The sequence below is a fragment of the Octodon degus genome, unplaced genomic scaffold, assembly GCF_000260255.1.
Source record: "Octodon degus isolate 3935 unplaced genomic scaffold, OctDeg1.0 scaffold00012, whole genome shotgun sequence".
In the NCBI taxonomy this organism is placed as follows: Eukaryota; Metazoa; Chordata; class Mammalia; order Rodentia; family Octodontidae; genus Octodon; species Octodon degus.
Genome location: NW_004524588.1, coordinates 2891333 through 2907102, shown reverse-complemented (window position 1 = coordinate 2907102; position 15770 = coordinate 2891333). Strand labels below are relative to the sequence as shown.

Below are 15770 nucleotides of genomic sequence, written 5' to 3'. Positions count from 1 at the left end.
CCTTTGCGCTTGCCAGGGAAGCACTTATTCTACTGAGCCATCTCCCCGGCCCCCCATAAATACCTTATAACTTAATAAGAAGGCAATGACATCCATCTATGATAAAAACAATTCCATAAAATACTTATTCTTCATAATTGTAATTCTGTCTCACATCTGCCATTAAAAACATTAAAGTGTCCTATCCATGTATATGCAGGCCCATAAAAAATCAAAAATTAATCAGCAAATAGGTAGAAGAGTTACATTAAACTTCAGAAACTCCCTTAATTGCTGGCTCTCCCATGTCCTAAGCAAGCTGGGAGTAGGTGGCTGGCTGGGACACGCCTGCCTCCACTGTCTGAACAGTACTTGTCGGAGTGAGTTCTGTGTATAGATCTGTTTGTTGTTATAATTGCATACATCAATAAAATATTACATGTACTCATGAAATGTAGGTGAGGAAAAGCAGTTGTGTCTGTCTGACCTAATTAAATGTTTTGGAAAGATTCAAGAAAAAGGGTTTTTTCCCTGTCAAACTAGATGGGCATAAGCAATTGTAAAATACTTAGTAGGTTGTAATGATCTCAAAGGCTGCTATATTGATAGTTTCACAAGTTCTTGTTATTCATAAAAAAGTGGAAACTGTAAGTGACATCTGCACGTGGAGATCTGCCTAACAACTCATCAGCTAACCCAGAGAATAATCCACAAAGTCCTGGATCAGAAACTAGCGAATGAGTGTGCATTTGTTTTAGGTTAAAATAATGTTTCAAGTACCTATATGTTGGAGGGCCGGGGAGATGGCTCAGTGGAATAAGCGCTTCCCTGGCAAGCGTAAGGGCCTGAGTTCAATCCCTGGTTCCGCAAAAAAAAAAAAAAAAAAGTACCTATATGTCGTTTTTAATGTGTTAGTCATTTAACTGACTTTTTCCACTGATGAGGAAGCATTTATTTATGGAATTTAGTAGCCAAATTATATTTTAATTTTTCACGCAATGTTAGTGTTTTTGTTTTAAAAATTGGCCTTATAGGGCCGGGTAGATGGCTCAGTGGAATAAGCACTTCCCTGGCAAGCGCAAGGGCTTGAGTTCAATCCCTGGTTCCACCAAAAAAAAAAAAAAAAAAAAAAATTGGCCTTATTTATCAAGTCTCATATTAATAAAAGAGCTTCAGGGAGCAACTATATAATAGCTGTCATAAATAGATATTAAGAGCTAATTTTTATTAATAAAATTATATTTACCATTGGAATCATTCATTTTCATCTTTTTTTTATTGGTTTCTAATGAGTGTTGACAATTTTATTTCTTCCTCTAATTTCATCACAGGTTGCTTAGCCAACCTCTACAGGAGATTATATTCTTCCCAGTATCTATGAAATTCCTGTAAAGCAATGGACAGTGATACATCTCTACAATTCTTTTAATCAATGGCTTTTTTCATGGGATTCTTTCAAAATGACAAAATTTGCATTGTTGATTTAAATTGAGTGAATCCTTTTTTTTTTTTTTTTTTTAAGAAAAAGAAACACCCGGCCGATACATGGGAGTGACGGATGGCAGAGGTCAAGGGTCTCTGCTTGCCTGCCGGTCGATGATTCTGGAGAGCAGGGTAGCAGGGTCGGGCCTGGGCTAGGACTCTCATCTCATTTTTGTGATTTAAATATTTTGTTTTACAGATAATAGCACTCAGACACATTACTTTATTTCTCTCCTTTGGCCAGGTTGCTTTATCTGAAATAAAGTAATTATTAAGTGCTTTTTTTTTTTTTTTTTTTTTTTTCTGTAGAAAGATTTTTTTTTTTGTGGAACCGGGGATTAAACTCAGGCCCTTGCACTTGCCAGGGAAGCGCTTATTCTACTGAGCCATCTCCCCGGCCTATTAAGTGCATCTTTTGAGGCACACTTTTGTAAGTGAAGAACACTTGTGTTTCTTTGCTTTTTCATGGTACTGGATTGAACCTAGGGTTCACACACTGAGCCAAGCCCCTGGCTCTTTTTCTTGAGACAGGGTCTTGCTAAGTCCACCCAAGTTTGGCTCAAGCTGGCAATCCTCCTGCGTCCGCCTGCCAGGTGGCGAGATCACGGCCTGTGCCAGCATAGCAGACCCCAGGGTTTCTCACACTGGCTCAGAGCTGCTTCTCTCTCTGTCTCCTGGCCAGCGTGGCCACAGCATGCCACTGCCGTTTGCTGAAACAGGCGCTGTGCAAAGCGAGCATGCTTGTGAGCAGCGGGTCCTGTCCTGCAGAAGACGCTGTACACATGGCAGAGAGACCCGCACGGTCACATCCAGAACTGCAACTGAGGAGACGAGAAAGAAGGGCAAAATACACACCTAGATAAATCTCAAAAAGCCATCATCTGTCCTGAGTCAGAAAGTCTGACCAGAATGCTGCTTCTCTGCCTTCTACTTTGTTAGCATTAAAATGAGCAACACAAAATGGAAGTAGGACTGTTTAGTCTACTACCTTGTTTAGTGAAAAACTGTACACATGCGTGTGCTAGTGCTTTATTTTTGTTCCATCTAATTTGCTTTGGAGGACACTCCGCGAGAATATGGCCATGAAGGGAGATTCTGGCAATGCACATGTCTGGGTTTGACCTTGCAGTACCTCTTGCTAGCCTCCTGAGACTCTGGAGACATCGCGTACCAGCTGAGCCTCAGTTTCTTCACTTGTAAGATGAGGATGATCAGACAGCAGGTGTGACAATTCTGTGAGGCCTGCACATAGCAGGCATCTTTAAATATTAGGTGTCATTTTTTTACTACAGCCCCGTGCTGCAGTGTCACACTAATAGGCTCTAGCAAAGGAGCACATGTCGTTTTCGCTGACTCCAGGTGGTCGTTTCCACAAAACAGGTCACTAGCGAGTTGTCTGAAGTGTGTACTGTTAAGTTTTTCCTGTGGAAATTAGATGTGACTTTTTTTATTGACATGTGCCACCCCCAGAGCTGCCCATTTCCTCTGGATTGTGCACAGGAGATATCACCGCCACTGTCGCTATTCCTACTTCTCAGAAACTCCTGTCACATCCTCACTACCGAACTGGGGGGATGGGATATTACTATTTCCATTTTCTTTTCTTGCAGTGCTGGGGAATCGAACCCAGGGCCTTGTATACGCTGACCACGTCACCAGTGAGATACACCCTCAGCCTTTTAAAGTTGTATTTTGAAGGCCTGGTGAGATAGCTCAGTGGAGTAAGTGCCTGCTTAGGCAAGCGCAGGGGCTGGAGTTCGGTCCCTGGTACCACATGCTGCACTGGCCTCACCCCTGAGTGCACTGAGCCTGCAACCAAGTCCAGACATGGTGGCGCATGCCTATAATCCCAGCATTAGGGAGGCTGAAAATAGGAGGATCACTGCAAGTTGGAACTGTGTGGTGAGACCCTGTGCCAAATACATTTTTTTTTTTTAAAAAAAAATTGTATTCTGAGGCAGTGTCTTGCATGTTGTCCAGATTGGCATGAAACCTGCTACGCTCTGTCCTCAGCCTTTACTACCCCTAATTACAGCAGGTCATCACACCCAGCTTCTCTTTTAATGAATCTGTAGTGCTGTTGGCAGAAAAAAGAAATAGAACACAAGTGTGGTGTAGGGAAGACACCTATAATCCTGGCACTGTAGGAGGATAAGGCAGGAGGATCACACGTCCTAACCCTGCATGGCAGCATAGTGACTTAGCAAGACACTGTCTCAAAATAATAACTTTTTAAAAGGGGAGAAGAGCCATGGATATAACTCAGTGAAGGTCCTAGGTTCCATCCCCAGCACTGGAGGAGGAAGGGTTCTCCAGTTGTTAAGAATATGGTTTGAAGAACTAAACAAAAAAGGGGATACAGATGACTGTGCATTTTGTATCTGTGTATTCAAAGTGGTTAGGATAGATATATAGTTACATTCTCTTAATGAATAGAGGGATTTGTTCTAATGGTGTTTGTAAATAGGATATCACGTCTGCATCTTGTACAGCAAATAACCCCTAGGAAGAATGTATGCAATGTGTTAATTATTGAAACTGTCCTACCAATTTGGTTTGAAACTGTCTCATCACTATTTTTTATCAATAAAATTATGGAAAAATTAAAAAAAAAGAAGAATATGGTTTGAAGAGAAAAACACTGAGAGCTCCCTGGTGATGTTTTAGTTGATCTGGTGAGGACTGATCCCTGAAAGGTGAATAAAAGATAGAGAAGGGGGTCTCTGGAAGAAATGCTAAATAACAGAAGGGTCGGGTAGCCATTCAGATGGGCGTTAGGAGAAAGAACAGCCTGGTGATTTATTTTGTAGCTCAACTGGCTGGGTGATGCTGTTACCATAAGCCAATTTGGGGATTACAAAGAAGAAACTGGAGTTTGGGACACAGGAGGGAAAGACATAATTAATTTCTAGCATTTTGACTTTGAAGGACCAGTGGGATATCCTGCTATCCAGTAGGTAGCAGGAAATTTAAGAGGAGATATAAATTCTTACACACAAAGCTTACACCTCATGGTGCATGAAGCAGACAATTAAAGCTTTGAATATAGGTGCTATTTACAAAAAGAATACTGAGAGAAGAATGCCTGGAATTGTATTGTAGAGAACAGCCAACTCGTTGAGTGTGGGAAGACGTCCGTGTGCATGCTCATACTCTGAAGTCATAGGAACGGTCGTTGCACTTTGTAGTTTGTGCTTTCTCTAGCAGTGGAGATAATGGAGCTGCCTATATTAACATTATGTGACCTGCAGGCATACTATTCAGCAGCCTTTTTCTTTTCTATCAATTTAAGACTAAATACCATTTTGCTGAGTTTTGGAGTTTCTCTAATGTGAATGACTATTTTAAGGAAACTAATATTTTTTTTTAAAGATTTATTTGGTACAGGATCTCACTACACAGCTCAGACTCATAGTGATACTGTCTCGGTCTCTCCAGTGCTGAGATCACAGGTGTGCACCTCCACGCCCGGTTTCAGTGGCCAGCACAGCGTGCGGTACCAGGGATCAAACCCAGGTCCTTGCGCTTGCCAGGCAGGTGCTTAGATGCCCGTGTTATCTCCTCAGCCCCAGGAAACTAATAATTTTTATAACATTAATGTTAATCTTTCAAAATGGTGATGTGGATATATGACTGTAGTCACCTGAATTGCTTTTCCCTCCACAGGAGCTGATGCAACAGAATGGGATTGGTTATGTGCTAAACGCCAGCAGTACCTGTCCAAAGCCTGACTTCATCCCGGAGTCTCATTTCCTGCGAGTGCCTGTGAATGACAGCTTTTGTGAGAAAATTTTGCCATGGTTGGACAAATCAGTGGATTTCATCGGTAAGTAGCTCAAGTAGCATTCCAGGTCTTTGGTTACAGTGTCATGTAGAGGTGTGGCCTCTCTCCCTGCCTCTTTTGTCTTTAGAGAAAAGAAACCTGCTTCAGAAATGTCAGAGCTCTGAAAACAATACATGAGCTGATTCTTTGAGAGGTCAAGGTGACATATGTGCCACACTAGCCCTCAGGGACTAGCCTGGTGACCTGCTGGCTGTGAACTGTTCCAAAGTTAACCCTCACAGGTCTGTGACTGTGTGCTGTGTTTGAAAAATCAGTGAGGCTTCTAGAGTTAAACTCTACCTTTCCCCTTCACATTGATATGGTGCCCAGGGAAACTTCTTGAGGGTCCCTGTTGCCTTGCTGCTAAATCTTTCCAGAGAAAAGTCACAATTCTGTGAAAAAAAAAAAAAACCAAAACCCTATTATATTTAAAGTCTTTTTTTATGACATAGACTTAGTCTGAGCCACCATTCACGTGTTAGTTTTCTTTTGGGTTTAATAAAATTCCAACCCAGACATGAACAGACACATACACATAGGTCACCTCTTTGATGGTGTCATCAGCAATTGATCTGTCCCTTCCTTCGCTCTGCTCGCCAGAGCTCTTGCCTCTGGGTGCTGCCATGAGCTCTTGCCTCCTTGGTGCCTTGGGATCATATCTGGTAGGAAACTGGCATCGTGCATTTGAGGCGCTTTCACTGGAGTGTGGCTGAGCACAGGCAGAAACAGCTCCCCCGTGAGCAGGGTGATCCAGTGCTGACTGTCACTGGCAGAGGGAGGAATTACTGTTGGTCCCCCCAGCCATGTAAGTTTGAGCACTCTATTTCATGCTCGAATACTGAAGTGATTTCTGTAATTAAAAATAAAGGGACCAGTTGCTTTAAAAAAGTAAAACTATAATTAAACCCCTGCTTTATATTTTATTTGAGAGGAATTTCTAGGCAGTGCCTTTGGAGTGCTAAGTCATTCTGAAAAAGTTCTTTTCGAGATTGCCAAGGGCTTTCACTGTCAAGAACTCAATCCATTAAACATCGGAAGATAAACAACTATTGTTTTATGTGAATTGTCACAAAGAAGATTTCCAATATGAACTCTTCCCGCTGTTGTTTCCAGGAAATATGTTCTGCATAACACTCCATTTTTGGCTCTTCAAAAGAGCAATAGTTATGGTTAATATTTTCGTTGCATGTCAAATTGACCCAGAGACATTTGGCTCTAGTTTCAGCTAACAGTGCCGTTTGAAAAGCTATCTAGAAGGAAGAGGATGTGATCCTGTTGTGACAGCTTATCCACGTTTAACTTGCTTGGTCCTATTTACTGCAGCCACCGTTGTGTTCCACTCAGATAACACACAGCAACACTTTCACATTTCCTTGTTCCCGGCAGGCAGTCGCTAGTGGTCTCCGCATGGTGCCGCCTGCAGTGGCAGTCATGGCCGGTGTGTGCCACGAAGGTGCACCCCCACCTGGACTTGACAATTGGAGGCTTACAGAATTGATGTTGTTATTTAAATTTAGTAAGTCTGTGGGTTTGGCAGAGGGCTCTGCTTGTCATGGAGTATTCTGTGTAGCAGTCACTATTGACCTGCTGTGGGGTGAGGTCCTGGTGAGGCACTCCTTGCCCCGCTGGCGGCTTCCATAAGCCCTCGCCCGCCTCCCCCACACCAGACCCATGACTTGTGCTAGGCCATGTAGGGAGGTCATTCAGATCAAGGACTTTGGAGCCAAACTGAACTTGGGCCCTGTGTGCCTGGCTGTTGGCTAAGTGGTTTAGAGCAAGGTGCTTCGAACTTCTATGTCCTATTCCTGAACTGGAAACTTGAAGATACCACACCTACCTTATACGGATGTACCACACCAGGTACTAAAGTAGATAGTGTCTGTACATTGAACACCTTGCAAAGTAGTTGGCTTATAGTTGGCTCTTACTATGTTTTTTTGGTTTGTTTGTTTGTTTTAAGATGGAGGGGTCTCACTACCTTGGCCAGGCTGGCCTCAAACGCTTCAGCTCAAGCGATTCTCTGGTGTAGTTGGGACCAAGGCACTATCACCATGTTAAGCCACTAAATATTTTTAGGGTTGTCATGAGGAGTAACCTGTAACCTGTTGGTACTGCCTTCTTTTTAGCTCTGGAACTTTTGTTTTCGCTCGGTTCTTGCTTGTGTGTAGTCTTTTCCCTCTGAATTTCTGTCGTGTCCACCTGCCCTGTGTCCATCACTGCCTTACACCATCACTGCCTTCCTGTTTCGGAACCTGCAGCGGCTCCTTACTTACCTTTCTGCATACACGTGGGCCCTCAGCCCAGCCCCGCTGGCAGCTTCTGCCTCTGCAGCCTTCTCCCCTTGTCTCCCACACGGCTCTCGGGGGAGCGTGCCTTCCTGCCTCAGGCTTTCTGGTCACATTTGGCCTCTCACCCAGGCTGACTCAGCCTAGCACTCATGCCTGCCAGAACCAGGGTGCCAAGGAGCCCCTCTCCAGTCTAAGCGCTTTTTGATTCTCAACAATACATTGTCAATACAGTTGTGAAAGTAAAAACAGTGTAAGCACAATGCACAATTTTTTTTTTTTTTTTTTTTTTTTTTTTGGTGGAACCAGGGATTGAACTCAGACCCTTACACTTGCCAGGGAAGTGCTTATTCTACTGAGCCATCTCCCTGGCCCCCTCAATGCACAAAATTTGAAAAACAGAAACCTATAACCTAAACCTATAACCTTGATATTGTAAAATGTTACTGGCATTTTTATTTCCTTCCAACCTTTTTCAAATTTTCTATAAAGATTGCTGTTTTATAGTATGTATCAGCCAGCCAGTGTGACCTGTGTGCATGCTGCAAGCCTGGCACTAAGTCCTGTGGAGGAACATTAGAACCAGAAAAGACCATTCTGGGCCCTCATGGTCCAGTTTTGGAGAGACTATGGTCAATACTTGGGGGAAAAACTTAAAGCAAACCTACTTTTAATAAGTTCTTGAAGTAGTTTACAATAAAGGTTTGGACTAAAAGACACACATATTCATGTACATTAAGATGGAATGAAGACAGCTGAACTTGGGAAAGGGACAGTAACCGCAGCAACTGAGTTGCGGTTTCCTACTGAAATTAGCTGAAACCCTTAGCTGTGAGCTTCTTAGCAGCTAGCGCAGAAGGGGGGTACTGAGTAGTATGGGCCAGTGCTGGCTAGCTGAGAGGAAGACAGTGCAGGCAAGGGACTGACTGTACACCGACTTCCATGCTGTTCTTCTGTGTAGTGCAGTAGCCTTTCAGGGTTGCATTGTGTTCTTCTGTACTGTTCTATTGTGTTTAGTTTTCCTATCTAAAAGGAAAGTGCATTCATGTACTACTCATACTTGTCGGTGGTTTTATAGATATCAATGAGTACAGTGGTGCCCTGGTTCACGAACTCAAATCTCACCACGATTCTGGTTGCAAACAAAACTGGACAAGAACTGAATCAAGTTTCCCCATAAGGTCAACACTGAACCTAACTATTAAACTTGATTTGATTTTCTTCTTTTTTTTTTTTGTATTTTTAAGGAAGTGTCTACAGGGTGTTCGGGGTCTCGCTATTAGATCAGACTTGTAGGGATCCATCTGTTTACAGCCTCCCAAGAGCTGGGATTACAGGCACATGTCACCCTGCCCAGTCTCAGCTGCCCTGTCAGCGAGCCCCAGGAACCTTTGGCCCCTGCTTGCAGGCACTTTAATCCGCTGAGCTATTTGGCCTGGCCTTTGATTTGATTCTTATCAAACTCAGTTTGAGCCAGAATCTTGGAAAGGATCAAGTTCATGAATCGAAGCACCACTGTATATTACATATGCTAGAAGTCTGTACTATTTATAACAGGCAGTGGGGTTGGAGTAGTCTTGTATTATTTAGCTGCAAGAGCTGCAGATTCCTTGCATACTTGTTAATTTTAAGAATTTAATGTAAGTTTTGATAAAACTCTTGGTAGCACCAGTTAAGAGAAGAATGAAAAAGTAAGAATGAACTGTAATCACAGCACTCCGGGAGGGTAAGGCAGGAAGACTGCAAATTCAGGTCCAGCCTAGATAATTGAGCCAGACCTTGTCTGAAAATAAAGGGCTGGGGAAAAGCTCAGTGGAAAGGCCTTGGGTCCAGTACTAAAAAAGAAGAGAGAGAGAGAGAGAGAGAGAGAAGGAAGATGGAGGAGAGAGGTGGTAGCTGCACGGCAGCAGCTTTATGGCTGAGCACACACGTAACCAGGAGTGGAGACGCCGAGCGCTGCCCGCTGTGAGTGCTCCCAGTCTGCTCTGTTGGTTCATCTGCTCCCACAGGAAGGACGAGATGGCAGGGCCCTCGGAATCTCCCAGGTGTTTTGGTCCTAACAAAGCATCTGTGACTCTTTCTACTGTGTTACAGTGAATTCAGATTATATAATAGCACAACTTCGGAGTGTCGGGGGGTTAAAAGGCCTCTTAGTACTAGAGTAACTTAGTAACCCGGACCCCTGATGCATACATGGTTTTTCTTGAATTTAGCAAGCTGAGCCACTTTATGACATACAGAAAAGTTTCCTAAAAGCAAACAACCCAGCTCATATAAATACAGCTTGTATGAATTTCAGTCTTTTAAAAGTAAGGGTGTGTGGCTCAGTGGTGCACTCATGCTTGAGACCCTGGGTTCAATCCTCAAGGTTAGGAAAGAAGGCTGATGCCCTTCGTGTTCTGCTGTGATGTCATCTGTGATTCAGTCACTTCCCCTTCCACTCTCCTTTGTTTCTAAATAGCAATATATATTATATGTATTTACATATATTTGAAATGAAAATAGATTTTTTAAATGGGGAAAAACTCCAAGTGTCAGATAACATGAGGAAACATTATTAGCTATGTCTTAGGTATAGACCTTCGGATGGTTATTTCATTTGTACTGTACACTTTTCTGTATTTAAGAAATTTTCTACACCAAGCAAGCAGAACCATGTCATATAGGATTTATACCTCTTGCATTTTATTAAAATATATAAACAAGGGCCAGCCAAATAGCTCAGCGGATTAAAGTACCTGCTTACGCAGACTCAGCAGCCAGGGTTTGATCCCCCACGTGCCATGCCTGCCCCTCCCGCAGGGTGTGCTGAGATGGCAACTGAAACTGGGTGTGGTGGCACGCACCTGTGATCTCAGCTCTTGGGAGGCTGAACAGAGGTGGATCATGAGTCTAATCTACGTATTGAGACCCTGTGACCCTGTACTAAAGTACAGAAAATAAATAAAATGATTTAAGTACTGAAATAAGAAACAGACAACCTGAGTTAGTAATGCCATGTTTAGACCTTACTGTCCGTGTATACCAATGGAGAGGAAGTGCCCTTCCCTGCCCTCCTCGGGACGGAGAAGGGTAACTATGCTGTAGGGGCAGACACTGGGTAAATGGAAAGAAACAAGATTGCACTGCCGAACAGTTTTTACCAGTGCCCTTTCTTGAATTTCACTCATGCAGAGAAAGCAAAAGCCTCCAATGGATGTGTTCTAGTCCACTGCTTAGCTGGGATCTCCCGCTCTGCCACCATTGCTATCGCCTACATCATGAAGAGGATGGACATGTCTCTAGACGAGGCTTACAGGTGAGGACAGAAACACGGCTGAGTACTTGTCCTTTCATTTGCCCTGAATAATGAAGAGCCTTGGTGTTGGTCACAGATTAAAGCAGATCACGATTATTTCTATCACATTCTTTACAGGTTACTATGGATGTTGGATTAAATGGTCCTGCCAAGGCTGGAAAAGAGTGCAGTTTTAATAAGTAGCTTTCACTCTGCCCTAACATGTCATAGTCATTCTTCACTTAAGTTCTAGGCAGAGATTTGTCTCCTAGCGAGGGAGCTAGGAGAAGTATTGATAGTTCTAATTTACATACGAGAGAAAAAAGCCCCAGTAGAGTGTTTCTTACAGGGGCTGGGGAGATGGCTCAGTAGAGTAAGTGCTTGCCTGGCAAGTGCAAGGGCCTGAGTTCAATCCCTGGTTCTGCCCTCAAAAAAGAATGTCTCTTATGAATCCAGTCTGCTCAGATTTCATATCTCTGTGAGGAAAAAGTCAAATACATACAAGAATAAAATTAACCATCAAACTCTTGAGAAAAATTTCCTACATTCTGCAGTTGGCCAGATCTTGCAGTGTTGCTTTGACCAGGTTTCTCAAAAGGGAAAGCAGACAGGTGGCTGTGCTGCTCAGGCCTGGAGTTTGCTTGGTGACTGTGAAGGTGGGCATCACTTGTTGAGTTGAAATGGCTAGTGTGCATGCAGTAAACTTTGCATGGAGCAGGCCTGTGTTAGCAGTTGGACTTCTCAAATTATAACATGAGAAAAAGAAGTGAGCTTCCTCTATGGCTTGTTATCAGAGGAAAGACCTGGAGGGTAGGTGGCTGCTGTATCTGCGCTTGCTTCCTTGCTGTAGCTCTGTCCTCGAAACTCCCTGCCTTCGCATTGTCAGAAGAAGCGCTGTCACCTTCACAGTGTATGAGGGCGTCTTCTCATCACACCGTATGTTGTACTTGGTACAGGAGAACTAGTGATTTTTGGCTTCATTTGATGTAGGTTACTTGAAATTTATTTTTAGTTCTTCCCATTCCCTGTTCAAATGCAAATTTCAGTGTAATTTAACTCCTCTTCCATTTGACAAATATCCACAAGTTTCAGGCACCACTGAAGAATTTGTCTGACATCTGAGTGGTTGTTACAATCCATCACTGGTTTTGATCTCTTGATGAATCTCTCTAACATGGTAATGACAAAATTAGACTCATGGACAGACTGGGCTTTGACACCAGCATCGTCATTTACTAGCACTGTGACTTTGGACAAGTCTGCCTAAGGACTCTGTGCCTGTGTGAGAGTAACAATCGTCTGAGACAGAGTAGGTGTGACGACTGAACCACGAATTCCGTGCGTTAGTAGGGTGCTTGGCATCCACACATACTGTGCAGCTGCTTATTCTGTCATGTTAAGGACAAAGAAAGCAAGTCAAAATTAGGTACTTTGAGACTTTGACCATCTGATACCATCTTTTGTGTCAATTTAACATGTGGAATATCATAATGTGACTAGAGACATCGAAGGGGGATATTAGAAAATGGAACCTAGCCAGTGACTGATGCGCGTCCCTTTGGACCGCAGCCCTGGGGCATGCACACACGTCCTTGGTGGTGAGCAGTGACGCTCCTATCAGCTTCACTGAGACCCAGAGGGCCTTGAGACTTAAGCAGCTAATGCTGGAGCTCGGGACTGGTGCCCTCCCTCTAGCATGTGCCAGGAATGTGACAGCTCCCTGCATTCCAGAGGGGCCTCCCTGAACTTGTAACTGGTCATGTTCCATTTATTCACTTAATATTCTTAAGATAAAGCGTAGTAGGAAAATCAGTTTTTGTTTTTTCCTTTCTTCACAGATTTGTGAAAGAAAAAAGACCTACTATATCTCCAAACTTCAATTTTCTGGGCCAACTCCTAGACTATGAGAAGAAGATCAAGAAGCAGACTGGAACGTCAGGGCCAAAGAGCAAACTCAAGCTGCTACACCTGGAAAAGTCAAATGACCCTGTCCCTGTAGTCTCAGAAGAGGGACATAACGAGATGTCTCTCAATCCACGCTGTGCCAACTCTGCTACCTCAGAGGCAGTAGGGCAAAAGCCTCTGCATCCTGCCAGTGTGCCCAGCGTGCAGCCATCACTGTTGGAGGACAGTCCACTGGTACAGGCACTCAATGGGCTCCACCTGTCCTCAGACAAGCTGGAAGACAGCAATAAGCTCAAGCGTTCCTTCTCTCTGGATATTAAGTCGGTTTCATATTCGGCCAGCATGGCAGCATCCTTACACGGCTTCTCATCAGAAGATGCTCTGGAATACTACAAACCATCCGCTGCCCTGGATGGGACCAACAAGCTCTGCCAGTTCTCCCCAGTTCAGGAAGTGTCAGAGCAGACTCCGGAAACCACCCCAGATAAGGAGGAAGCCCACATCCCCAAGAAGGCACAGCCCGTCAGGCCTGTGGAGGGCCAGAGCAAGCGACTGCACACAGTAAGAACCAGCAGCAGCGGCGCCCCCCAGAGACCCCTCTTGGCTCCACTGCAGCGGAGTGGGAGCGTGGAGGACAATTACCACACCAACTTCCTCTTTGGCCTTTCCACCAGCCAGCAGCACCTCACCAAGTCTGCTGTGGGGCTGGGCCTCAAGGGCTGGCACTCAGACAGCTTGTCTCCCCCAACCTCGAACCCCTCCTTGACCAACAGCTGGTATTTTGCCACAGAGTGCTCTCACTTCTATTCTGCTTCAGCCATCTACGGAGGCAGTGCCAGCTACTCTGCCTACAGCTGCAGCCAGCTGCCCACTTGTAGTGACCAAGTCTACTCTGTGCGCAGGCGGCAGAAGCCTGGGGACAGGGCTGACTCTCGGCGGAGCTGGCATGAAGAGAGTCCCTTTGAGAAGCAGTTTAAGCGCAGGAGCTGCCAGATGGAATTTGGTGAGAGCATCATGTCAGAGAACAGGTCTCGGGAAGAGCTGGGCAAGGTGGGGAGTCAGTCTAGCTTTTCAGGCAGCATGGAAATCATTGAGGTCTCCTGAAGAGGACACTTGTGACTGTTGTTGCCAGTGTTTCCTAGTCACAAAAAATGTTCCCTGTAAATCTGAAATATGTATGTGTATATACATATATATTTTTGGAAAATGGAGCTCTGGTGTAAAAGCAAAAGATGCATCAACACAGTAGTTCTCTCCGTGTCTGCATTTGGGAGACCAGCTGGTATTTCAACAGAAGTGGAAGGGCGCAGGCCAGAACTCCCCACCCAGAGTACACAGTTCTGTTCAGGAAGTGCACCTCTTCTCATTCCTATAGAAACAAGCATATTTGGTTTTAGAGGACACAATCCTCTATCCCTGTCACGTCATGCTGCAGAGATCTCCAACACTCACTGACCTTTGTCCAGTCCCTTCCATAGTGCACCTTAGTGCTGAGACTGAGCCAGCTGTGGGTCAAGTGCATCCTCTTAGGGACTGAGCCTGATTAAAAAAAAAAAAGGATCCTAGCCAAAGCTGATGGACGAGCCCAAGCTCAGCAGCCAGCCGAGTGATGCGCACAGCATTCTGCTGGACAGACCATTAGGGGCCTTGCCCGGATCTACTTTAGAACTAACCTAGTACCTCAGACAGGACAGTTGGGGCTTTCACCACTACCATGTCTGGGAGCCCATTTTCTAGGCATTGTGAATAGGTAGGTAGCGAGTTGATTTTCAGAATTCCAGGTAGGCCTCAATCAAGTTCATATTTTTTCCCCTCTTCCCAGCTTTAAAAGAGAAAAGGGCAATTACCTAGGATTTAACTTAGCCAGGAACCTGGCAACATAATTTAAGCTAAAGTTGGGAGGCTAACCATGTCTCTAACCTCCCTCTATAAATCAGAGTTGTTTTAAACGGGATTGTTAATGTAATTGAAGATTGACTTGGTTTCAAGCCAATGTGAATTTGAGTTGGTAACAGTGGCAGAACCCTCATGTTCTCAGCCAAAAATTTGTTTTCCATTTGTTTCACTGCAATGGATACAGTTTGTAAAAGTGTAAAAAAGCAGAATTTTATAGGAAACCACCTAGTGAGAAAACTACAGAGATTAAGGAGGGTAAAAATTACTGAGATGCACAAAACACTTCCTTGATGGCCTTTCCCCCTGGCATGAGATGAAGGTGGTATTTTTATAATTCCTTCACTTTCAAATTCACTAATATAGCTAAGAAAAATTTTAGGAAACAAAGCATATTCAGAATGATGGAAGATGAGGAGGCTGCTGAATTTTGTTCAGTTATACACAGAGTGGAAGGTCAGAGCCAGATATTTTCAAAAACCAGACCCTGGTGGTTTCTGTATCAGAGACAAGGTGGTCTCTGAGTCCTTGACCTCCAGTCAGAATCCGTCCTGGCAGCTGAAGACAGGAGGGAATTAGAACAGTACACAAGCAACGGTGCGCACCTGTCTTTCACCTTCCTGGCTCATGTCTTACCAGCTATGGTAAGGTCCTCTTCTGAAGCCTTAATTCTCAGCAGCAGCTTTTTGGGAGATGAGGAAATGGGGCAGGTGTTGTCATTGCTCTTTACTGTAAGTATAGCTAGTTGCTGAATCATATCTCAGGTTTTTCTGTTTGAGAAATGGATTGTCCTTTGACTAGGATGTGACTTCATGTTTCCCATGGTGACTGTAAAACCAGCATAGGACATGATTCGCAGGTGACTAGCTGGATCATGCGGGTCATGGGCTTCACAGACATAACTGGCAGTGTGTGGATGTAAAACAAAGGCGAGTGTAAGTTGCATGGGGAGCATGCTGTCATACTGAAAAAGTTCTGTTAAATGACCTGATTTTTCTATGTACACTTTTTATGTAATCAAGCATTCTCAAGATTTCACGTGGTAATTTTGATGTGTCATGTATACAGCTAATGTGTATCTGGTCACATCTATCAAACATTTTTAAGAAATGAAACCAGGAGCTCC

General features: G+C 44.1%; 1 protein-coding gene across 2 annotated transcripts in view; it reads left to right on the top strand.

Annotated features, from left to right (window-relative positions):
* Dusp16 (dual specificity phosphatase 16) overlaps positions 1 to 14739 on the top strand; it is a 73239-nt gene extending 58500 nt beyond the window's left edge. For both annotated transcript variants that reach the window (XM_004626072.2, XM_023709487.1), the window contains exons 5-7: positions 5128 to 5287; positions 10744 to 10867; positions 12685 to 14739. In XM_004626072.2, the coding sequence (XP_004626129.1) occupies positions 5128 to 5287; positions 10744 to 10867; positions 12685 to 13855 (1455 nt within the window). In that variant the 3' untranslated portion in view covers positions 13856 to 14739. The remainder of the gene's footprint in view (positions 1 to 5127; positions 5288 to 10743; positions 10868 to 12684) is intronic.
* The last annotated feature ends 1031 nt before the right edge of the window (positions 14740 to 15770 follow it).